General features: G+C 43.1%; 3 protein-coding genes across 6 annotated transcripts in view; 1 reads left to right on the top strand and 2 right to left on the bottom strand.

Annotated features, from left to right (window-relative positions):
• LOC129813453 (rabphilin-3A-like) overlaps positions 1-7,750 on the bottom strand; it is a 54,621-nt gene extending 46,871 nt beyond the window's left edge. For 2 of the 3 annotated variants that reach the window (XM_055865787.1, XM_055865788.1), the window contains exon 1: positions 458-7,750. Coding sequence is in view for 1 of the 3 variants with exons in the window: in XM_055865783.1 (XP_055721758.1) it covers positions 468-488 (21 nt within the window). In the remaining 2 variants the exon portion in view is untranslated. The remainder of the gene's footprint in view (positions 1-457) is intronic. The other variant, XM_055865783.1, reaches the window with a different exon arrangement.
• Positions 7,751-7,854: 104 nt separating this feature from the next.
• Positions 7,855-19,737, bottom strand: ptpn11a (protein tyrosine phosphatase non-receptor type 11a). 2 transcript variants are annotated; one of them, XM_055865795.1, is made up of 16 exons: positions 19,535-19,735; positions 16,068-16,190; positions 15,605-15,799; positions 15,256-15,448; positions 14,969-15,088; positions 14,714-14,827; positions 14,202-14,298; positions 13,972-14,069; positions 13,490-13,648; positions 13,212-13,343; positions 12,973-13,127; positions 12,740-12,807; positions 12,224-12,375; positions 11,965-12,083; positions 10,900-11,005; positions 7,855-10,771 (listed from the first exon to the last, which is right to left on the bottom strand). In XM_055865795.1, the coding sequence occupies exons 1-15, from the start codon at positions 19,546-19,548 to the stop codon at positions 10,936-10,938; spliced, it is 1,809 nt and encodes a 602-aa protein (XP_055721770.1). In that variant the 5' UTR covers positions 19,549-19,735; the 3' UTR covers positions 7,855-10,771; positions 10,900-10,935. The 2 variants fall into 2 exon arrangements, with proteins under 2 accessions (XP_055721770.1, XP_055721773.1); XM_055865798.1 differs by lacking the exons at positions 7,855-10,771; positions 10,900-11,005; positions 11,965-12,083; positions 12,224-12,375 and adding an exon at positions 12,488-12,619 and having other exon boundaries at positions 19,535-19,737.
• A 93-nt stretch (positions 19,738-19,830) lies between these two features.
• tmed2 (transmembrane p24 trafficking protein 2) lies at positions 19,831-23,749 on the top strand. Its single transcript, XM_055865804.1, has 4 exons — positions 19,831-20,183; positions 20,797-20,989; positions 21,799-21,906; positions 22,061-23,749. The coding sequence occupies exons 1-4, from the start codon at positions 20,004-20,006 to the stop codon at positions 22,183-22,185; spliced, it is 606 nt and encodes a 201-aa protein (XP_055721779.1). The 5' UTR covers positions 19,831-20,003; the 3' UTR covers positions 22,186-23,749.
• The last annotated feature ends 1,636 nt before the right edge of the window (positions 23,750-25,385 follow it).

Genomic DNA, 25,385 nt, shown 5'->3' with positions numbered 1-25,385 from the left:
CCCTCTTGTGGATTGTATTGGCCATGACAGAGTAGTTCCACCACTACACTAGTCCCTGCAGTGCTACGGCATCTACAGGTACATTGGTTGCCTAAATGACTCAGCATTTTGTTCCTATGGAAATGAAATGCAAGTGAATTACAGTGCCCCATTGAAAAGCCTATATCAAAGGTGCACGCATTCCTGCCAACACACACAGCTGTGACAACATGGAAATAAACAACAGGACAGACCAGAGAAAGGACGCAGCTTTACATAAGGATACATGATATATGGAGGTGGATCACATGCAATTTGTTTGAAAAAACATGACTTACACATAAACTTAACACATTTTATGATGGAAGGCTTTGAGGCCGATACGTAAAGCTTAATAAAGAACAGTTATACTAGCAAGAGCAGCGTTTCTGTTTTCTCTCATGATGGAATAGCTGTCAAATAAATCAAAAACTCTCACAATGATTTACCCCATAATCATGTGGGGACATATTTTAGAGTAACACTGGCTCCATCAGGCTCTCTGGTTTCCTCTCAGTCTGACAAATACTCTGTTGGGTTTGGGCAGTCTGGCTTCCCAGCATCCTCTGGCTACAGGAAGTGGAATCACCGCAGCAGAGTGACCAGGATGAGGAAGAGATCCATGCGTGCCAGCAGCTCCCTGGTACACACACGAGAACCTGACACACACACACACACACCAGATTATGAGTTACATTTTGATTGCTGAATACAGTGTATAGTAGAGTACAAAACCTCACTGGCCTAGTTGCGTCATATTTCACTGTTACTGTTCTCTTTGTCTCTCACTGTTTGCTTATTAAAACAAGCTTCTTGCCCAGCGGTGGCTGATGCCTGACTTGTCACGTATACATTACTAACAACAGTTATATAAAGTCATAACCAAACGCCAGTGACAAACAATTTACACAGCAAACCTCGGACACCTGTAGACCAACTGAGCAGCTCAGTTTCTCTTTAGAAATAAAGATGACAGTATTCCTGACTCACATTCTAACGTGGCCATAGCCTCTCTAACATTAGTTAGGTTGCACACCAAACCTTAGGCTGCATCTCGATAGTCTACCCTCGTCTCCTCTCATTCAACTGCACACAGGTGTGATTGATAGAACTGGTGTCAGAAGCTATTTATTATTAGTCGTAAATGCGGAGAACGCCAGAAAGACGTCTGGTTTCACAAACTTATCGTTCAGGAAGTGGGCAGGGTTAAAGTTATTGGGATGCTCCCATTGGCTGCTCTCGAAGAGCATAGTGAGGTTGGTGATAGAGAGAGAGATACGGGAGAGAGAGTGAGGAGAGATAAGGGAGAGAGAAGAGAGAGAGAAAGAGAAGGGAGAGTGAAGGAGGACAGAGGGATGGAGAGAAAGAGAGCGAGAGAGAAGGGAGAGTGAAGGAGGACAGAGGGATGGAGAGAAAGAGAATGATAAGGGGGAGACAGGAAGAAGAGAGGAAGTAGGAGACAGAGGGGGGCGCGGAGCAAAAAGAGAGGGGAGAAGGGTTAATAACAGGATAAATGCCAAATTCATACCCATACATGTTGAATGCTAAAGGTTGACCAGATCTCCACCTTGTGTGTACTCGTGTGTGTGTGTGTGTGTGTGTGTGTGTATGTGTGTGTGTGTGTTTATATGCATAGAATGACATATTACAAATAATGTATTAGTAATTTAATTGGATCTCTCTCTCTGTGTGTGTGTGCACCTCTGGTATGTCATAGCCCATGAGCTTGGTGGGTCTGATGGTAGAGTGGTGCGATGTTGGCTAGACGCTGGGTCTCGTGGATAATGGCCAACACATAGAGAATCCTGTGTCTGTCCTCAAACAACACTCTCTACCTCTCCCCAGAACACTATCTACTGTATCTCTGTCTGGCATTGGGCTGGGGAGGGAGGGAGGGGGAGTCAAAGAGTGAAAAGACAAAGGGAGAAAGATTTAACATATTTGTTTTAGTCTCCTTTGGGACTTTGTTAGTCTCCTTTGGGAGAGACTGGCTGTCTTATACTAATGATGTCCTGGCCTGTGTCAGACTGTTCATCTAAAAAGAGTTTGCAGTGATGACAAACATAATAATAATAATTTACATTTATAGAGCACTTTTCATTTACAGACATGAATCAGAAAGCTCATGTGTCAATACCATAGTGTGCAATCACAGCAGCAAGATTTGTGACCTGTTGCCACAAGAAAGGGCAACCAGTGAAGAACAAACACCATTGTAAACACAAGTCATGTTTATTTATTTTCCCTTCTGTACTTTAACTATTTGCACATAATATGACAGATGTAATCTCTTTTTTATTTTGGAGCTATTGTGAGTGTAATGTTCACTGTTCATTTGTATTGTTTATTTCACTTTTGTTTATTATCTAGTTCACTTGCTTTGGCAATGCTAACATATGTTTACCATACCAATAAAGCCCTTAAATTGAGAGAGAGATAATGAGTAGACAGGCAGAAAGAGAGGGAGTAGGAGACAGAGGGGTGCGGGGAGCAAAAGACAGAAAAACAAAAAGAGAGGGGGAGAGAGTCAGAGGGTTAATAACAGCTGAAGGATACATGCCAATTTCATGACCATACATGTTGAACACTAAAGGTCAATGAATTTGTGACGTCTCGCGACAGAGCCACACCTGTTTTGATCCCCACCTGTTTAGATAAAACCTGTATTTATTTTTTTGTCTGTTTTGCATGTTATTTTACCATTAATGTGTCACACATCAGTTTGCAATTAAAAAAAATAAATCATTGAGTTAATAAAGCTGCATACAAACATGGTCTCTTTTTTGTTTTCTTGAGTAAGGCAGCTCCAAAATGCAGGTGTTCCAGCCTAGCTCAGTGCTTTCTGTGGTGGTGGGGCAGCCAGTGGAAAATACAGAGCGTGGGGATTGGTAACGTTCTCTAGTTGCGCCTTGATTGGCTCAGTGTTCTGTCACTCATGGGGACACTACGTCGCTGCAAAATCTACGGGTAGAGCTCAAAAATGTAAGCCCCTTGGGTGCTGCCATAGAGTCACATTAGAAGTGCCCATCCAAGAAGGCTCAAGGTCATCGCCCACAGATAAAATTACGTCAAATCACATACCCACCATAGCTTTGATTGAACTAATCATGTTGACATTATACTTTCAAAATCTTAGCTAGCAAACTAGCAGTCATCATCATGACAATCTACTGGCAAATCCTTTTCATACCTTGTCATATTAAGAGAAATGATAGAGAAAATTACAGATAAAACGTATCGGTGCTCATTTTATTTATTTATTTTTATTTAACCTTTATTTAACCAGGTAGGCAAATTGAGAACACGTTCTCATTTACAATTGCGACCTGAATTACAGACGTAAATCAAAATGCTCTGGTGTCAGAAGCTATTTATTATCAGTCTTACCTGTGAAGAACCCCAGGAAGGCGTCTGGTTGATAAGATGGCACCGGGGAAGAAGGCTAACGTTTTACTGTAATATCTTATGCTTCACGGAGTCGTGGCTGAACGACGACATAGAACAGCTGCGTCTGGTAAGAGAAGGGGCGGCGGACTATGTATTTTTGTTAATACATAGTCAGCTGGTGCACGATATCTAAGGATGTCTTGAGCTATTGCTCGCCTGAGGTAGAGTATCTCATAAGCTGTAGACCACACTATCTACCTAGAGAATTTTCATCTATATTTTCCGTAGCTGTTTACATACCCCCACAGACTGAGGCAACATTGAATGAGATGTATTCCGCCATAAGCAAACAAGAAAACGCTCACCCAGAGGCGGCTCTCCTAGTCGCCGGGGACTTAAATGCAGGGAAACTTAAATCCGTTTTACTAAATTTCTATCAGCATGTTAAATGTTCAACCAGAGGGGGAAAAAAACTCTGAACCACTTTTACTCCACACACAGACACATACAAAGCTCTCCCTCGCCCTCCATTTGGCGAATCTGACCATAATTCTATCCTCCTGATTCCTGCTTACAAGCTAAAATTAAAGCAGGATGCACCAGTGAATCGATCACTAAAAAAATGGTCAGATAACGCAGATGCTAAGCTAAAGGACTGTTTTGCAAGCACAGACTGGAATATGTTCCGGGACTCCTCCGATGGCATTGAGGAGTACACCACATCAGTCATTTGCTTCATCAATAAGTGCATCGACAACATTGTGCGCACAGTGACCGTACGTACATACCTCAACCAGAAGCCATGGATTACAGGCAACATCCGCACTGAGCTAACGGCTAGAGCTGCCACTTTCAAGGAGCGGGACTTACAAGAAATCCTGCTGTGCCCTCTGAGGAACCATCAAACAGGCAAAGCGTCAATACAGGACTAAGATTGAATCGTACTACACCGGCTCTGACGCTCGTCGGATGTGGCAGGGCTTGCAAACCATTACAGACTAAAAAGGGAAGCACAGCCGAGAGCTGCCCAGTGACACGAGCCTACCAGACGAGCTAAACTACTTCTATGCTCGCTTCGAAGCAAATAACACTGAAACATGCATGAGAGCACCAGCTGTTCCGGAAGATGGTGTGATCACGCTCTCCACAGCCGATGTGAGTAAGGCCTTTAAACAGGTCAACATTCACAAGGCCACAGGGCCAGACGGATTGCCAGGACATGTACTGCGAGCCTGCGCTGACCAACTAGCAAGTGTCTTCACTGACATTTTCAACCTCTCCCTGTCCGAGTCTGTAATACCAACATGTTTTAAGCAGACCACCATAGTCCCTGTGCCCAAGAACACTAAGGTAACCTGCCTAAATGATTACCAACCCATAGCACTCACATCTGTAGCCATGAAGTGCTTTGAAAGGCTGGTCATGGCACACATCAACACCATTAGCCCAGAAACACTAGACCCACTCTAATTTGCATACCGCCCCAACAGATCCACAGATGATGCCATCTCTACTGCACTCCACACTGCCTTTCCCACCTGGACAAAAGTAACACCTTTGTGAGAATGCTATTCATTGACTACAGCTCAACATTCAACACCATGGTGCCCTCAAAGCTCATCAATAAGCTAAGGACCCTGGGACTAAACACCTCCCTCTGCAACTGGATCCTGGACTTCCTGACGGGCCGCCTCCAGGTGGCAAGGGTAGGTAACAACACATCCGCCACGTTGATCCTCAACATAGAGGCCCCTCAGGGGTGAGTGCTCAATCCCCTCCTGTGCTCCCTGTTCACATCATCACTCCCAACACCATCATTAAGTTTGCCGATGACACAACAGTGGTAGGCCTGATAATGACTAGACAGCCTATAGGGAGGAGGTCAGAGACCTGGCCGTGTGGTGCCAGGACAACAACCTCTCCCTCAACATGATCAAGACAAAGGAGATGATTGTGGACTACAGGAAAAAGAAGACCGAGCACGCCCCTGTTCTCATCGACAGTACTGTATTGGAGCAGGTTGAGAGCTTCAAGTTCCTTGGTGTCCACATCACCAACAAACTAACATGGTCCAAGCACACCAAGACAGTCGTGAAGAGGGCACGACAAAACCTATTCCTCCTCAGGAGACTGAAAAGATTTTGCATTGGTCCTCAGATCCTCAAAAGGTTCTACAGCTGCACCATCGAGAGCATCCTGACAGGTTGCATCACTGCCTGGTATGGAAACTGCTTGGCCTCCGATCGCAAGGTACTACAGAGGATAGTGCAAACGTTCCAGTACATCACTGGGGCCAAGCTTCCTGCCATCCAGGATCTCTATACGAGGCAGTGTCAGAGGAAGGCCCTAAAAATTGTCAAAGACTCCAGCCACCCTAGTCATAGACTGTTCTCTCTGCTACCGCACAGCAAGCGGTACCGGAGCGTCAAGTCTAGGTCCAAGAGGCTTCTAAATAGCTTCTACCTCCAAGCCATAAGACTCCCGAACATCTAATCAAATGGCTACCCAGACTATTTGCATTCCCCCCCACCCTTTTTACACCGATGCTACTCTCTGTTGTTATCATCTATGTATAATCACTTTAATAACTCTACCTACATGTACATATTACCTTAACTAACCGGTGCCCCCGCACATTGACTCTGTACCGGTACCCCCCTGAAATAAATCCTCCCAGACATTTTCTATATGCACAAAAAGCTTATTTCTCTCAAATTTTGCACACAGATTTGTTTATATTCCTGTTAGTGACCATTTGTTCTTTGCCAAGATAATCCATCCACCTGACAGGTGTGGCAAATCAAGAAGCTGATCAAATACTGAGGAGTATTTCTGTCTGTAATAAAGCCCTTTTGTGGTGAAAAACTCATTCTGGTTGGCTTGGCCTGGTTCCCAGTGGGTGGCCCCACCCCAGTGGGTGGCCCCGGCTGCCAAGTGGGTGGACCTATGCCCTCCCATGGCTGCACCCCTGCCCAGTCATGTGAAATCCATAGATTAGGGCCTAATAATTTATTTCAATTGACTGATTTCTTTATATGAACTAACTCAGTAAAAAATAGGAAATTGTTGCATGTTGCATTTATGTTGGTTCAGTATAGAAATCTGTGTTACTGAGGGTACAACACACTGCTGCCCTCAGAGACTGGAAGGGACAGAGACCAATTCTTAGGCTACACAGTACATGGGAGCCAGGCAACTATTCCCATTCCGTTTCACCCAGTTACATTTACTTCGGAGTTCCCTTGGGGTACCCAGTGTTGATATATACTTAGGACTACACAGTCAACACAGTTATTTTAGGCATGCACTCACGTAGGTTTTACTATCCTTGTCGGCACCAAACAATTGATTCCCATTAAAAATCCTAATTTTCCCAACCTGCACTCAGGGGTAGACATAACATAGTAAATGTAAATCCAGGACACTCCAATTAGTATGATATGTTACATTTCTTATGGTATGTATTCATTTGTGGATGTCCATCATCCATTTCGTATGATATGTTATAAATTACAATTTGTACAATAAGTTACGAATTTACAAAACGTATGATACAATGTATGTTACAAATTCCAATTAGCTGTGGCTAATGTTAGCTAGGTGGCCAGCGGTAACATTAGCTAGGTGTCTAACCTTAACCCCTAGATTAGCTAACGTTAAAGGGTTAAGGTTAGGGAACGGACTAGCTAACATGCTAAGTAGTTGCAAAATAGCTAAAAAGGTAGTAAGTAGTTGCAGTTCCTAATTAGCTAAAAGTTGTCCGTGCTGAGATTCAAACACGCAACCTTTGGTTTGCTTGACGTTCACGCATCCACCCAGACCTACCATCCTTTTTGCCATAAGTATCCTGGTTATGTAACCATACCAAACGTTACATATCGTACTAATTTGAGAGTCCCGGATTTAAATGTACTATGTTACGTCTAGTCTATGAGACCAGGCTGATTTTCTCTAACCCTAAAATAGCGTTTTTCCTTGTGGGGACTGGCGAAATGTGCCCACTTTTTCCTTGTTTTACTATCCTTGTAAAGACTTCTGGTCCCCACAAGGATAGTAAAACAAACACACACCTGGTTCTGGGCACGCCCCAAGATCAATGATTGCTCAACAGTGCTGGCAGGTTTTCACAGCTGACTGAATGTAAGCATTACTGTGCTGCATTCAACAGCTCTGAGAAAATAATCAGTGGAAAGTGTTTATTATCATTAAAAGCCAACATGTTTTAGCGTCAAGGTGCTGTTTCTTTAATTAAAGCACTACGCTGCCACTCAGCAGGGGGCTTCATCAACTTGGCTGCATGGTTCTGTAGAAACAAGCCCGACCTAGAAAGACATCCTTGTAAATACAGAACTGAAGCTTGAGGGCTTTAACTCTTTGATCAGTGTGTACCTATCAGGTGACGTCATTCTATTCATTGGAGTGATCTGCCAATAACAACAGGAGGGTGACTGAGGCATGAGCTTGCCGTTTATTATTGTTATCAAGAAGTTACCATGGTTACCTGCATTGAAATACAATACGATAAACCTCAAGCTTTGTGAGAAAGCTCCAACTCCATGACACGGGGTAGAGAGCTACTGGATTATTACAGACAGTAAATCTTATTGGCAATTAGATATGTTTAGTAAGTACATTCTCCTCTACAAGATATTCATGTACAATATACAAGTTAAAAAATATAATTTGTTTTGTTTGTTTGCATTGAGTTCAAAAAATGTCATGTTTTTTATGCTTTCCGGTTGACAAAGTGTTTTCAGGTATGGAGAGCCCTGGTTTGTCAAACAGAGTATAACCAACACATACTGTATAATGCATATGCATAGGGAGGCAGATCTATGCATGTAGATGCTTTACGTGACAGAAAAATACAGGAGATAAGAGATGAAGCCATTTCATCATGATCAGAGGAAAACAACAGAATTCAAAGGAGAAGACCAGGCATTGAGGAGCAGGCAGCTGAAACAGCAGTATTCTTTGATCACACTCACACACAAATCCTAACACACCACGATACATAAAAACCACCAGAAGCAGGCCACAGACTAGTGTTCGACAAACAAACACACAACGAAAGGGCACACTACACACAGCGGATACTAAGGATCCCCTAACTCAGTCAATGGAGGGTCTCCACCCAGCAGAAAAACAAACAAACCATTCAGAAGAACAACAACTGCTCTGAAAAGGATGAAGACACCGATCTAAAGTGTTTCCCAGCACAGCTGATCCTAGATCAGTGGTTAGGGGTAACCTGGAGCCCCAGAGAGGCTGAGAAAAGGAATGTTCTAGTCCTCCCTCGTTGCTAAGGACGGCAAACTTACATCGACCAATCCAATAGTTTTTAAATCATGAGGGGGAGTGAACAAGTGCACACTTCTGAGAAAAAGTGTGGGAAATGAGAATGTAACTCTGGAAAGACCAAGACAACTTCCTCCTCAACCCAGCTGCGTTACAAAAAGGGCTGATCTGAAATGGCACCCTATTCCCTATATAGGTTAATACTTCTGTCCTCATAAGGCTCTGGACAAAAAGTGTGCATAGCATTACATTGGGAATAAGGTGCAATGCCAAACAAAGACAAAGGGCTTTAACCAGTAATCATGTGTAGAATGGAAGGAGTGTGTTGGTGAAAAAAAGCTAACGTTATATGTTAGATTGTTACCATGATAAAGTACATACAAAACACATAAATGATTGTATCAACCTGGAAACAACCCTTTCTAGAATACTGTAGCACTTATTTCCATTTGGACAACAAACTGAGAAAGTAATGTGGTTAAGTGTGATGCACCAAGCAAAATAATAAACGGAGAGACTGAAAACTGCACATTAAACTGTGTAACACCAATGTAGAACAAAGGAATTTGCAACTGACTCCAACTGTGTGTGTCCTTGACCAAATTCAGCCAACCAACAGTGGGTCTGTAGGTTCCATGACAACCACAACAATGAACACTAAAATTGCCAGAGATAACAAATGTGCGGTAGCTTCTCGAAACAGAAAATTAAGTTCATGTGGTGCTTCAAAAGTACACAACAGGCATTCATCTTTAAAAAGAACAGAAGAAGCACAAAATGTAACAGTATCATTATGATGTTTGTTTAGAAAATAAAAAAAATGTAAAACTTTTTGGGGGGGCAGCCACGCTTCAGTGGCGATGCCTGCTGCGGACTGGAATAAAGAACAAGTTACCCCAGAAACAGTTTCCATAGTAACTTTGACACAGAAGAGCCTGGGAGGAAGCACCCAACCTATTGCCTCGTCCCCTACTGTCTGTGCTGTAGACAACTCTTACGTTTGTTGTCAAAACAGGACTTACATAAAGTATGGGGCAAGGCTACCCCACCAAACCTCCAGAAACTACCAACTACCCTCAGACCCCACATTAGTGCTTAGTGGGACCACAAGGCACCCAGGGAAACAGAGTTCTAGCCAACATCTCCCCCCAGGGTACAAGGCGTGGGCTGTAGCCATTACTTTGCTATAGGAATGCTGCGTTAAGGACATCGGTGTGAGGAATGGTAATTAAGGGAGACAGTATTACATAGTGTGGCAACAACAAAAAACATGTCAACAAAAACATGAAATAAAAAAAACATAAAAATAATAAAATGTCTTTAAAAGGCAAAACCAATATCCTCCCCAACATACTGAATAGTAATCCACTGGGAAGTTATTGAGACTACAATACCCAGAATTCTTCCTTCAGTAACAGAAAACATGACACTTAACATTATCACTGGAAATATCCCTTTTTTCTCAAAAAATGGTTTAGCCGGACAGAGGGAAACCACTGATTGGCTGAGACGTTGGATGAAACCATTTTTGGTTTTTGGCACAGACCTTTTTTCTCAACTCTGAGAAGGGCTCACTCATCTCACTAGCTCCCAAAACAAACTAGCTACGTGTTTCTTTCCTTTGGTTAATAAGAAAAAAGACAATAATTCATGGCAAAAAAGGAGAGAGAGAGTGGAACAAAGACAAACAGAACAGGTTAGCTAGGTTGTTCTCCCTCTGGTGAGCAGAATGCTGCTAGACTCAGCCTGGGTCTGGTCTGAGACAGGTTTAAACTCAGGCTGAGCTTTAGTTTAGGGGTTTAGGCTTGTTATTAAGTTCGGTCATTAAGCTCGTTAGGGCTCTCAAGATATTCACAGTGGTTTATAAGGGGACAATACGGCCACTGTTCCTAGAGAGAGAGGGGGATGAGGAAAAGAGAGGGAACAAAAACCCCTCCGTTAATCTCGGTTCTCTCGTAGACCTCTATGAGATTTTAGTTTTTCGTAATTTTACATTTTCTTCTTTTCATTGTAGTAATTGTGATCACGTCTCAGGCGTTCAGGTGCGGCTGGCAAAAAAATATAATTCCTGAGAGAGGCAAAGGGAGAGAGGTCAGGTCATTTACAAATCACAAAAACAATATTTAAAAAATAATTACAGCTAGTTCCAAAAGATCCAGCCACAACATGAACTCAAGACATAGTTCCTGTAGTTACCTAGGACTGGGACAGCATTGGGGTCAAAGGGCAATCTCATCTGTAGCTCTTCTGCTGCTGCATCAGACCGACGTTCTCATACACTCTGGAGCAGTCCTCCCTCATTCTACACACACACACCCCGAGAGAAACACATCAGCCAAGGTATTTCTCAACTGAAACTGACTAGCTGAGTGCTAGTTTGATTATACACAGAGTATACCAAAAATTAGGAACAACTTCCCAATATTCATATTTTGCCTTCAGAACAGCCAAATTCGTTGGGGCATGAACTCTACAAGGTGTGGAAAGCGTTCCACAGGGATGCTGGCCCATGTTGACTACAATGCTTCCCACAGTTGTGTCAAGTTGGCTGGATGTCCTTTGGCTGGTGGACCATTCTTTTTACCCCTTTTTTCTCCCCAATTTCTTGGTATCCAATTGGTAGTTACAGTCTTGTCTCATCGCTGCAACTCCCGTACGGGCTCGGGAGAGGCGAAGGTTGAGAGCCTTACGTCCTCCGAAACACAACCCAACCAAGCCGCACTGCTTCTTGACACAATGCACATCCAACCCGGAAGCCAGCCGCACCAATGTGTCGAAGGAAACACCGTACACCTGGCGACCTGGTCAGCGTGCACTGCGCCCGGCCCGCAACAGGAGTCGCTAGTACGCGATGAGACAAACCCTCCCTAACGACGCTGGGCCAATTGTGCGCCGCCCCATGGGTCTCCCGGTCACGGCCGGCTGCGACTGAGCCTGGACTCGAACCCAGAATCTCTGGTGGCACAGCTAGCACTGCGATGCAGTGCCTTAGACCACTGCGCCACCCGGGAGGCCATGGTAGACCATTCTTGATACATACGGGAAACTGTTGAGTGTGAAAAACCCAGCAGCGTTGCAGTTCTTGACAAACTGGTGCGCCTGACACCTACTGCCATACCCCGTTCAAAGCCACCTAAATATTTAACAAGTGACATCAATAAGGGATCATAGCTTTCAACTGGATTCATCTGGTCAGTCTATGTCATGGAAAGAGCAGGTGTTCTTGTTTTAAACTCTGTGTAGTAGCTGCTAGATACTCACTCTGCACAGGTGGGGCTGGGGGTGCAGGGAGGCAGAGGACTCTGCAGCTGGTCTCCACCAGTCAGGTCAGACAGAGAATACTTAATGTTGGTGTACTCCCTCCCCTTTATCTTACTCTTCTGTTAGAGAGAGGCGGAAGGATGTTAGAGAAAGACTTTCACGCACACACGGGACACACACACGGGGGGGGGGGACACGGGGGACACACACACGGGGGACACACACACGGGGGACACACACACGGGGGACACACACACACCTGTTCCTCCTCTATGCGTCTCTGCAGTGTCTCTATGTAGTGCTGGACAGCCATGTAGATGAACCTGTACTGGGCCTCAGTCTGAACCATCCCAGATCGCTGGGAACGAACCATCTGGATGCTCTTAGGAACGTCTATGTCACAGTCCACTCCTACAGAGAGAAGAGGTTAGACTAGGAACGTCTATGTCACAGTCCACTCCTACAGAGAGAAGAGGTTAGACTAGGAACGTCTATGTCACAGTACACTCCTACAGAGAGAAGAGGTTAGACTAGGAACGTCTATGTCACAGTCCACTCCTACAGAGAGAAGAAGTTAGACTAGGAACGTCTATGTCACAGTCCACTCCTACAGAGAGAAGAGGTAGACTAGGAACGTCTATGTCACAGTCCACTCCTACAGAGACAGAAGAGGTTAGACTGTAGACACAGACACCCTTGGGATCTGAACAAGGCAGAAGCTTTCTTCATGGAAACCATCTCATGTAACACAAATAGATGAAGTATTTGCAATCACCTTTTTCCCTGATGACGTCAATGAGTATGTCAATCACTATGAACGTTCCTGTCCGTCCGATACCAGCACTGGAGAGAGAGAGGGAATTAGAGAGCAACAGTACACATAACTGTCGGTGTGTGTGTGTGTGTGTGTGTGTGTGTGTGTGTGTGTGTGTGTGTGTGTGTGTGTGTGTGTGTGTGTGTGTGTGTGTGTGTGTGTGTGTGTGTGTGTGTGTGTGTGTGTGTGTGTACCTGCAGTGCACCACTATGGGCCCAGCCTCTAGAATGCTCTCCTGTTTGAGGTTGACCTCCTCTAGGAAGTCCAGAACACCCCCGGGGTCTGTAGGGACACCATGGTCCGGCCACGCTCTGAAATGGTACTGCCACACTGTCCGCTCTGTGTTACCCTGAAACACACACACATTTTGAAGTAGCATGCATGCTCACACACACAGCTAAGGACACACTTCCAAAAACAAAGTCCCTCTTACCTGTCCAACCTTGGACAGTTTGAGTTCTCGTAGGATGTAGTCGTGAGCAGACGTCTCTTTGACGTTGCGGACGCGCATGATTCCATACTCCTTCAGAGATGACATGTCTGGCCAGTACTTCACACACTTACTCTGTGGGGAGACAAAGTATCTCAATTGACGTGCATACTTCTGCCCCAAAGCCACAGCAGCAGTTCACACTGAAACCTATGAAGAAGCTCTCCTGGTTTTCAGAGATGCTTGAAATGGAGAACCACGACAGCAAGTCAGCCAGTTACCTTTCCCCTCTCCACCTCCTTGGTAGTCATGACGATGACCCGGGAGTTCTCCTGGAACACCATCCTCCAGAAGTCACTGATGGTGTTCTGTAGACAGCCCTGCGTGGCGATGTACGACTTCTTCAGCTTGGTGCTGTTACACTTCCACTCCAACTCCGGCTAGAGAGAAAGAACACAGTTCCACAGAGACAGGCGCTGGATGTAGTAGTGTGTAGAGGAAAGCAGACTTAAGTGCAATGCAAACAAAGTAACATACAGCGATTGTCTTAGCAGTCCACGTCACACACTCAATGAATGAAAAGACACAAACAGTAAGCTTGCGTATTCATTTGTATTTTGTAGAGCCGTCACATACAGGAAATTGCAGATTGTGCTTGAAATAGAGCTGAACCTAAGTGTGTGGAGTTTACCGTGAGGTCATTTCGATACCATATTGTGTGTGTCTGACAGGTGTGTGTGTCCTGAGAATGAAGTGAGTTTACCATGATGTCAGTTACTACCATGATGAGATTGGCATTAATATAGTCCGAGCCAGCCTCAGATCCATCCCCATCATTCAGCACCACACGAGTGTGGTCAACTAGAGAGGGAAAGAGAGAGAGAGAAGAGTCATGATTAAAATCATACTAAGATCCAGGCTCTGCATACTGCAACAACAGGGTGGTCAGTCAGTCGTGATATTTGATTGGGCAGGATGTGTGTGTTTTCTCACAGGGCAGGATGTTCTTGTATCGGTTCTTGTTCTTGTTTTCAGCTCTCTGCCCCTCCTTACGGCTGTAGAGAAGCTTACACTCCTGCTGCTGCAACGTCTGGGCGGGACAAAGGAAAAGGGATACTTGTTAAAAGTCTATGGGTATCTGCTAGCATGCTATCTGCTAGCATGCTAGCAGATACCCACAGAACTCCAGTCATTGCGCTAATGCTAGTTAGCAACTTCCTTCAAGCTGCACACAGAGACATAAAAATTGTAACCATGAGTTCATCTGAAGTAGATAAAGGGCATCATTGTCAAAATCCCAAAGTATCCCTTTAAAAATGTATCCTCAACGTATTGCTTTAATCTATTTCAATAATTCAGATGTGGAGCGTGGCTAGGTTATCGGGAGACAGACAACATGTGAGAATGTAGCTTGAGGATGTACAACGGTATAAAAAAACTTTTCCTGACATAAGAACAACACTACATTAAATACTTAGTTTGAAACGCAATGGCGCGTCTCTCACCTCAAATTCTTCCCAGAAGCCCTGTTTGACCTTGTCCGTGGCCTCGGCCAGTTTACTGAGCTCTCTCACTCTGCTCTCTATCTCTGCTGCATTGATACGCGTGGTGTTCAGGGGCTGGGGAAAGACGCATACAAGTTTAGAAACAAGAAATCTATGGATTATTAAAGCTTCTGAAAGACAAAAAAGGGCATAAATGATCAAGATCAGGGGAATGATATGTAGCTTGCTGACAGAAACAGCAGGCTGAAGAGCGACCTGTTTGAGTTGCAGCACCGTGCCCAGTGTCTCCACCATGGGGTTCTTCTTATAGTGCTCCACCAGGTCTGTCAGAGAGTCAAACTTCTCTCCTCCACCAACGTCATACTTTAGGTCATGCTGAGAAACACATACAATGTGGACCGTCACTTCACCCACAGAGATATGCGAGAGGCTCTTTGACTATTTTAAATATCATGTAGTGTATCTGTGGTCATAAGCCACATCTTTAGCTCGAGGGAGGGAGGAGTGGAAAAAAAGGACAAAAAAAAGTAATAATCCTTTACCTGGCAGCGGATCATGACATGTGTCACCTTGGGCTTGTTGTCGCTGCTGTCCGTCTTGTCGTCGCCGGTGCGGACGGACAGAACGAAGTCTCCAGGGTGGCTCTGGCTCTCTCTGACCAGGAAACTACCGTTCTTTCCCTTCTCTGTCAGCAGCTTCTCAGCCTCCCGGCCTGACAGGTGACCATGGAACCACCTGGGACACACACACAGTTTATAGAACTCTACTGACATAGCCATCAAATCCACTGGATTGGTGGCTAAAGCAGAGACGGACTGACACTCAGGCTAGAGAGGTACACACACAAACAAGCAGAGACAAACACTGTGTTGTTTCAGTGTCAGAGCTCACCTCTCAGAGGTGGGGTCAGCACAGTTGAGGGGGTATTTGAGCTCGATGACGTCGCCATTCTTCTCCTTGAGTTGGCCGTGGTGCTCCATGTAGTACTGAACCAGCTCAGCCAGGGTGGCGAACTTCTCCCCCCCGTACAGGTCATAGTAATCCCCTGTGTTCTGGATCTTAATGTGGGTGACTGCTCCGTTACGCCTGCCCAGGGGAACACAGGATTGAGAGAAAAAGGAAATATTAAAACACCCCTCATCTAAAGCTGAAACAGTCTGGTACCCAGGCCATTATCTTCAGTTGGCCTAATCAATTATAATAAAGGGAAATGGTAGAGTATAAATTGGGAAAGTGTTTTCTCGTATGCTGTCAGCCTGACTAAACTAAATAGGCCTCAGATATTTATTCCTAAAATTTCAACCCAGCCTACGGTAGCTCCTGTGTCTGATGATCTGGTGCTACAATAACTCACCTGACAGAGAGGGTGAAGTCTCCAGGGTTGCTCTTGCTGGGTCGGGCCAGGAAGCTCCCGTCGACCCCCCGGGTTAACAGCAGGTTCTCAGCCTCCACCCCTGTGATATTGGGGTGGAACCACCTAAACACCACCACATCATCATCATCACAGGTCAACTAGCTAGCTAAGTGCATTTGGAGAACAAGGTAGAACAAAAACACACACAATTTTTATTTTGTAATAATAAGATCAACATGATAAAGTAAGCAAGCATAGAATACAGGGTCAGTTCCAGTACCATATTTACAATGTGCAGGGAGACTGGACGGTAAGGTAAATAGGCATCAGGATATATGATAAACACAGTAGCAGATGCATATATATGATGATTATATGTGAGTGTGTAGAGCCAGTATAAATGTATGTGCATATTATGTGTGTGTGAGAAAATTGAGTGTTTGTACAGTGCATTCGGAAAGAATTCAGACACCTTCCCTTTCATCACGTTACGTTACAGCTTTATTCCAAAATGAATTTAAAAATTCCTCATCAATCTACACACAATACCCCAAAATGACAAAGCAAAAACTGATTTTTAGAAATGTTTGTAAATGTATTAAAAACAAAAACGTATTTACATAAGTACTCAGACCCTTTGCTATGAGACTCAAAATGTAGCTCAGGTACATCCCATTTCCATTGATCATCCTTGAGATGTTTGTACAACTTGATTAGACTCCACCTGTGTTCAATTCAATTTATTGGACATGATTTGGAAAGGCACACACACACCTGTCTATATAAGGTCCTACAGTTGACAGTGCATGTCAGAGCAAAAACCAAGCCATGGGGTTGAAGGAATTGTCTGTAGAGCGCCAAGATAGGATTGTGTCGAGGCACAGATCTGGGAAAGGGTACCAAAACTTTCTGTAGCATTGAAGGTCCCCAAGAACACAGTGGCCTTCCATTTAAGAATGGAGAAGTTTGGAACCACCAACACTCTGCCTAGAGCCTGCCGCCTGGCCAAATTGAGCAATCGGGAGAGAAGGGGCTTGGTCAGGGAGGTGACCAAGAACCCGATGTCTACTCTGACAGAGCTCCAGAGTTCCTCTGCGGAGATGGGAGAACCTTCCAGAAGAACAACTATATCTGCAGCACTCCACCAGTCAGGCCAGTAGAGAGAGATCCCAGGTGAACACCTGCTCCAGAGCACTCAGGATCTCACTGGGGGGAAGGTTCACCTTCAAACAGGACAATGACCCTAAGCACACAGCCAAGACAACGCAGGAGTGGCTTCGGGGCAAGTCTTGAACATCTCTGGAGAGACCTGAAAATAACTGTACAGTGACACTCCACATCCAACCTGACAGAGCTTGAGAGGATCTGCAGAGAATGGGAGAAACTCCCCAAATACAGGTGTGCCAAGCTTGTAGTGTCATACCCAAGAAGACTTGAGGCTGTAATCGCTGCCAAAGGTGTTTCAACAAAGTACTGAGTAAAAGGTCTGAATACTTATGTAAATACTGTATCAGTTTTTATTTGTATAAATTTGAAAAACTATGGAGTATTGTGTAGATTGTTACATTAACCTTATTTCTCATCAATGTGGAAAAAGTCAAGGGGTCTGAATAGTTTCTGAATGCACTGTGTGTTGGAGTATTGGTGTGTGTAGGGCCCTGTGAGTGTGCATAGAGACAATGCAACTACAACAAAAAAATACTATTATAAAATACAGAAGTTCAACCTGGATAGTCCATGTAGCAATTTTGTTAGCTATTTAGCAGTCTTATGACATGGGGATAGAAGCTGTTCAGGAGCCTGTTGATGTCAGACTTGATGCACCGGTACCGCGCGGAAGCAGAAAGAACAGTCTATGGCTTGGGTTGTTGGCGTCTAACAATTTTCCAGCCTTCCTTTCACACTGCCTGATATAGAAGTCCTGGATGGGAGGGAACTCAGCCACAAACCTATGGCAGGATTAGACAGATGGGTATACAGATCATATTTACTTGGGTCCCTGCCCATGTGGGGGTGGAGGGGAACGAGGCAGTTGATGTACTGGCTAACCAAGCACTTAAACGTGTTTGTTGTAGTTTCAATGAGCAAGGCATAGGCAAAAAGCCTGATATGGACAGTGATGGTGCAGAGATGGCAATGAGCAGTGGAGTAGAGATACTAAGAGCAGGCATTTATTTCAAGTACAGAGGAAAGTCGGGGAGGTCGGCAGGAAGGAACAAAAGAGAGGATGCTATTATTACAAGATTAAGGGTGGGACACAGCCAGTTGAATAAGACCTTAAATGTGATAGGAAAGCACCCAACAGTAAAGTGTGATTATTGCCAGGAAGACCGTGGAGCATGTATTGCTACAGTGTGGGCAGTATGAGGGAAAGAATCAGATCTAGTATGAGGGAGAAGGAGATACAGGAAATTAGTTTAGAGAATATTGAATAGAACATCATTAGATATAGTCTCAAATATTGTTTTTTTTTAAAGAGCAACAGGGCTGACAGGTAGGATTTAGTTCTCCCTGTCTCTGGCCCACACTCCAGTACAGTAGGTGGCGGTAATGTACCATAACGTTGGATGCCATCCGCCGATAAACCCTACAGAAGAAGGGAGCTCAGCCCCAGTGAGGTTCCCTTGCTGTCCGCGCCACCCTCTGTAGCGCCAAGCGATTGAGGGCGGGGCTATTGCCATACCAAGCAGAGATGCAGCCAGACAAGATGCTCTCAATAGTACAGCTGTATAACTTGTACTCAGATGTCATGGGCACAACAATGCAAATCAGGATAAAGAAGATATTGATGTGGGGAAGGGTCAAAATCAATGATGTACGACTAAAGGATGATGTGAGAATTATCAGAATCCTGATTTAATCAGAAAATCACGTGTACAGTGATTGACATTGAACAATTGAAGTCTGTATCCATTTACTGAGTATATTGAGGTTGGTATCTTTCCAAAGAGCATACAAGCCTGTCGTCCAAACTGAACCAGATGCATTGAACCCCCTTGGCTTCTCAGCTGGAACTGACAGCTAGGTCCCCCAATGGTTGCTAGTTAGCTAGATTTTCTTGTTTGCTTGTTAGCATATGTTAACTAAGCATTCATATTTATAATTGATAACTAAACACGTCTCCAAAAATGTTATAGGCAGATACCTTTGAAATCTGTGTGAGCTATTCACAAGCTAACTGCATTGTGGGCTTCAATTTCACGGATGCCCATTGCCCAATAAAGAATCTAGTTAACTAGCTAACGTTACCACATACTAGTTACCGTAATGTTGCTGGCTCCAAAACACCGACAAGGCACATCCTTGTCAAATACGACTTGTTTTAGGTCGTTAACTGACGATCACATACATTATTCATCAATGGGATTATCTTGAAAATGTAAACAGTTCTAGGCTAATGTTAGCCGACAGGCTAGTTAGTTGGCTACCTAGTTTCCATCAGATTGCTTTCCATGATCAGTCCTTACCTCCGAGATGTCATTTTTTTCAATCCTTGTTTCCTCGCGCTGGCTTTTCCAACTATTGTGCTTTTCTTCGGCAGTCTACTCCCAGCAAAAATGCCTCATAAGGTCCAGACTCCGCTCAAAACGGGAAAATGTTTCGATTGGAATTTTTTACAACAACAAAAAGTCCATAGGCCTCAGCCCGGAGACTTCAGAGAGCGAGTCGATTGTTGAAACGTCACCAGACATGCGACACTTGTTTTGTTTTTTTCAATCGCATAGTGCTGACTAAGTTTGACCCTCGCTTTTTCCCGTTTAAATCCTTACGTGGCAATCTCGCCGAAGCTAGCTAGGAAGTTTACAAAATATCCTCAATAATTTGTGCTTGTTCTGAGCCTCCTGCTGCGATACATGTGCAATTTTAGGGGATATTTGAAATCGCTGGTACACAGAGAATCTACAATTGTCACGTAACGCTAGCTAAAATCTAAGCATGTTCACTGCTTCAGAGATCGTTGTTCTTCTTTGGTTCATGTCTGCCACAGCGTCCGGCTACTTCGTTAGTATAGACGCTCATGCAGATGAGTGCTTCCATGAGCGGGTTAACTCGGGAACCAAGATGGGCCTAATGTTTGAAGTTGCTGAGGGGGGCTTTTTGGACATTGACGTTGAGGTGAGATGGTATTTGTGCTTTTGATTGATTTGGTTTGACTTGCGCAAAGGTGGTGGGGCGTGGCTAGCGAGATGGCTATTGTAGCTAGCCAGTTAGCTTAATTGCTAGTCATAAGCCAACATGCATGCCATTTTGTATAGTTTAATTTATGTTCTTTGTAGTTTAAAGTTAACCGGTTAAACTGGTTAAGATCAATTATTTTAGCTTAGTTGGTAGCTAACTAACTAGCCAGTTCGCCTCTTGATTTTACTTATCTGTCCCGATTAGTGATACAGGAAGTTTTAAGTTAACTAACTACTCGCTGCCATTCCTGACAGCTGTCAGTGTCACATAACTTGAGAAACAGGTCATCCACATTTGTGTGACAGCTGACTATAGGTACTGCTCCACCACATGATGTATTCACCACCATATAGTTGAGAATTGTAGTCATGCAAATAAGATCCATATTTTTTAAGGGATTTCACAAGTGTGTTGCAGACTGCCCCAATCCACCAACCACTGAATGAAATATGTTGCAACAACGGTCCAGACACATTTTTTTGTCTAGCACACCACAACTATGTTTCAACATGAGTTGGCTAATATGTGTATGATATTGTCTACTATGTAGATAACAGGACCTGATGGCAAGCAGATCTACAAAGGAGATCGAGAGTCCAGTGGAAAGTACTCCGTGGCAGCTCACATGGATGGGACCTACAAGTTCTGCTTCAGCAACAAGATGTCCACCATGACACCCAAGATCGTCATGTTCACCATCGACATCGGAGAGGCACCCAAGGGACAGGACATGGAGACGGAAGGTAGACTTTAGTTGTTTGTATGAATGAAAGGCAGACTCAGTGAAATGACGCTGCCATGAGCAGCACTGCAGATATTGAGATGAGCGAGATGTATGACTTTGTTTTCACATGGTGACACACAGTATCTGCGCATGTTCACAGGTTCGCTTCCTGCTGGTGAAAGTGTGGTAGCCAGGGCACCAAAACAGCAGAGAAGTTGAGCTTTGCGCTTCAATGCTCTTAGTTGTGGAGATTTACCTACTATGCTGTTTACTTTTTCTGAATCTACATCATATCGCGAAATCTACTTTTAAGCTCTATTCATATTTGCCAATTGCTATAACGGATGATCACATTTCTGTTTTCACATACTATTCCTCTTTTCTTTATGGTCCTATTGTTGTCTCTTTCTCTTCATCCTTTTGACTGGGTTTGACTGGCTTTCACTTCACCCTTGTGGAGAGAGTTGGGATGGTAGGGTTCTCGCCTCGCCTGGAACTATGTTTGCCCAAATGCATTCGGTTTCCTCTAACCTAAGTTGAATGAGTTTTCCAGTGCAATCTAATGTTCACAAATCACCACTTAGTTACATTAGTATATGTTGCCTGGAATAACCCCTCACAATTTATAGATGCAGGAATATGTTGTGTGCATGATTTGAGACATCTAAGACATAGAACTAGTTATGTATTGTAGAGTGTTTTAAATGATAAAGCACAACTTTGTTTGGAAGTTGTCTTTATTTTTTATTCTAATATGCATGTAATTTTCACTAGAATGTTGTGGATTCTACAATGATCCTAATTGATTGGTTGTGTGTTCTGTTCCAGCTCACCAGAACAAGCTGGAGGAGATGATCAACGAGCTGGCGGTTGCCATGACGGCCGTCAAGCATGAACAGGAGTACATGGAGGTCCGGGAAAGGATACACAGAGCCAGTGAGTTACACACACGCCGCAGATGAAATAAAATGGTGTCAGAATAGACTGTAGTTAAGAACCTGTTAACTTAATTGTTGTGTGTACTGCAGTGTTTAGTGCTGTCAGCCAGTCTTGAACTTATTAGTCGTTGTTTTGTTTTCTTTCCATCCAGTCAATGACAACACAAACAGCAGGGTGGTTCTCTGGTCGTTCTTCGAAGCCCTGGTTCTGGTGGCCATGACTCTGGGACAGATCTACTACCTGAAGAGGTTTTTCGAAGTGCGCCGAGTTGTGTAACACCTCAAACCTTCCCCCTGTGACTTCCTGTTGCACTGTTATTTCAGCACAGAGACAGTGAAACAGTCACTCCTTGGAAATGAGACTCTTGGCAGATTTCATTAAAAGTCTGAGTACAAATTGGATCCCTATTATTAAAATAATAATGTTTTACCCTGTTACCCCTTTTGTTATTTCCATCTTCATGTGCTTGTTACTGTTGTATCTGTTTTGGACTCTAGACCTTTCAAAGATCATAGGGTTGATGATGTCAAGTTTGATTTATTGTCTCATCACTGCGTAAGCAAATTATTTGTTATGGATTACTCCACCCAGCTTGGTCAACAGCAACTACTAGCCAGGGAGGTTGTCTGCCAAGAGTCAGTGGCTCTACTAGCCAGGGCAGTTGTCTGTCTGTCTCTAGTCAGTGGATGGGATGTATAAAGTAACAACTGGGACCGGCATTTGAGAGATGCACACTGATGTTTATGCAACAGTGTCCCTTATTTGACCCATTTCTTTGGACCCCTTTGCAATCGATATGACCAACTAGTTAATATAAAGTATGCATCAGCTCAAGGTGAGACACTTGGGGCTTGTTCATGAGAGTGAAATATCACAGAACGTTCATGTAGAAATGTATTGTGCAGAAGCGACATGCTTTTCTGTAATGTAGAATAAAGATTTGTGTTCACTCTATAGATCATATTTCTATCTGCAACTTTCTGAACATTGCATCCTGCTAAATATCCCTGAATATCTGAAGGAGTTGTGTTGTCTGGGAAGCAGATGTTTTTGCTCTTGTTGCTTTTGAGTCATAGATCCATGACATAATCCTTCTGAATGTGTACACGGGCAGTGCAGGGAAAACCTGTATACTCCCATTTTATCACAGATGGGTTATAGTAGGTCAGTGTACTCAAACCTGGCCCTGGGGATCCACTGGGTGTGCAGGGTTTTATCTAGTTCATCACTCACACCTGTTGCAACTAATCAATTATTAATTTAACCCTGGATTATATGATTCAGGTGTGTTAGAGCTGGGCTGGCAAAGCCCCGGACCCCTGTATTTGCCTAGAATCAGGAATGAAGAACACTGTAATAAATTATATTGAATGTGGGCAGGGGGCTGAAACTATATTATGATTGTCGAGGTGAGGTAGTTACTTCAACATTTTGTTGTGGGGACTGGTTGTAATTTGAGGTGGGGAAGGTTGGGGGCTCTACTTTATGTGGCAGTAAGCTGTTTTTTTTCTTCAGCATATTCAGTGTGGTGCAACATTCAGAACATTGGTATGTCGATGTATAAGAATGGACATAACTAGAGGATTAATTGTAGGCCTATCCTGTCTATAATCTATTTGAAACACCATAAATGTTGTGTCTTACTGAATATGCCTTAGTTTTGTACTTTACATGTTCTGATAAGCTCAGCTATAACTGTCACGTGAGACTGGAGTGACTACTGAGGAGAAATTAGGTCAAGTCACTCCTGAACGTCATTAATGAAGTTCTGCAGCATGTAAAGAAATATGATTGTCTGTGGATCCAGGTTTAATAAAACAAATACAATATTCTTTAAAAATGCTGTTTGGTTTCTTTTTGTTAGTGTTGACATGTATTTATTGGTCAAAAATATAAATATTTTACAAATATTGTGGTCTAAAGATCACTGAAATTATTCAGAATGATTTTTAAAATATATATTTTTTTTTTATTATCAACAACAAATCAATACATAAAGTACATGGGGGAACACAAGTATATATAGATTATATACAATGGACAATCGAGCTAGGGGGTACAATATCACATTACAATTACACAAGGACCTTAAGGGACATACATATACTTACAATTCTAACAGATTTTTTGTTAGTAGAGTATTTAACTGTCTTAAAATACAGTTCAATTTCTTTTTGTAGGGTAAGAAAATTTGATTTTTTGTTTGTAAATTTACATTTGTGCATATGAAATTTGGCCAAAAGAATAATGAAATTAATTACATAAAAATGTTTCAGCTTATTTCTATCGTATGTAAAGAATCCAAACAGTACATCTCTCCACAATAGTGTAAAATCTTCATAAATGTGTTCAATTATAAACCTACTGATGTCTTGCCACAGTTTTCTTACATGCATACAATGCCAAAAAATATGCAACACTGTTTCTGGGTGGTCATTACAAAAGGAACAATTTGAGTTGATGTTTTCCTTAAACTTCTTCATATAGTGGTTGGCAGGATAATATTTATGAATCATTTTAAAGGCAACTTCCTTAATTTTGTTAACAAGTAGGTATGTGTGTGGCAACATCCAAACTTTTTCCCAACAGATATTATCAATAAATCCATTCCAATAAGGCATGACATAAGGTATAGATACAACATCCTGCTGAAACAAGGTTCGTATCGCTCTGTTGTTGAATGGACCAAAAGAGAAACAAATCTTTCCTACTGATGAGTCAACAGGGTCAATAGAAGGTAGGTCTTGACACATTCCTGAATAACATAGCAACACCTGAGGGAATGGCATCTAAAACAATTGCAAAATCTTTAGGTGTTACAGGGACCTTGTAAAGTGATAAGAATTCCTTATAACTGAGTAAAATACCCTCTGCATTTACCAGTTGGCTTACCAATAGGATATTATTTCGGAACCAATATTCTAAAAACAAAGAAGTATTTTTATACAATATATCCCGATTATTCCATATATAATATCTGTGTGGAGAAAAAATGTGTTAATAAATTAAGGACCATGATAAGAAAACCTGCCGATGAAAAGCAGAAAGTTTCACTAGCACCAAATGTTAGTCCAGAGATACCTTCAGCCTTGGTTATTAGGACTCTACCTTTTAAAGATAAGTCCCTCTGTAGCCATTGATTTAGCTTCTTTTGGGGTTTTTTAATAAGAGGGTTAATATTTCGTAAGCCTCTAGACTTCTGATCCTTTGTAATGGTTATGCCTATATATGTAAGTTCTTCTTTTACTGGAATACCATAATATGAAGGTGTCACACAATCTTTGACAGCTATGAGTTCACATTTATTAATGTTAAGATATAGACCAGACGCTTTGGAAAGGATTGTATCACATTGATCGATATGGGAATTTGGTTAGCGTCTTTCAGAAAAAGTGTAGTATCATCAGCCAGCTGGCTTATAATCATTTCTTCACCAGCTATGGAAATACCTTGTACAGGACTATTATTTAAAGAAT

This window comes from Salvelinus fontinalis, chromosome 2 (genome assembly GCF_029448725.1).
Source record: "Salvelinus fontinalis isolate EN_2023a chromosome 2, ASM2944872v1, whole genome shotgun sequence".
Lineage (NCBI taxonomy): Eukaryota > Metazoa > Chordata > Actinopteri > Salmoniformes > Salmonidae > Salvelinus > Salvelinus fontinalis.
Note: the sequence above shows the minus strand (reverse complement) of the source record. Positions and strands in the feature narration are given on the sequence as shown.

Coding starts and splice junctions, on each gene's coding strand:
- tmed2 (XM_055865804.1), top strand. CDS start 20,004: ATGTTCACTGCTTCAGAGATCGTTGTTCTTCTTTGGTTCATGTCTGCC. Junction 20,184..20,796: donor TTTTGGACATTGACGTTGAG/GTGAGATGGTAT, acceptor TCTACTATGTAG/ATAACAGGACCTGATGGCAA. Junction 20,990..21,798: donor ACAGGACATGGAGACGGAAG/GTAGACTTTAGT, acceptor GTTCTGTTCCAG/CTCACCAGAACAAGCTGGAG.
- ptpn11a (XM_055865795.1), bottom strand. Junction 15,089..15,255: donor ATGTCATGATCCGCTGCCAG/GTAAAGGATTAT, acceptor TGTGTTTCTCAG/CATGACCTAAAGTATGACGT. Junction 14,070..14,201: donor ATACAAGAACATCCTGCCCT/GTGAGAAAACAC, acceptor TTCCCTCTCTAG/TTGACCACACTCGTGTGGTG.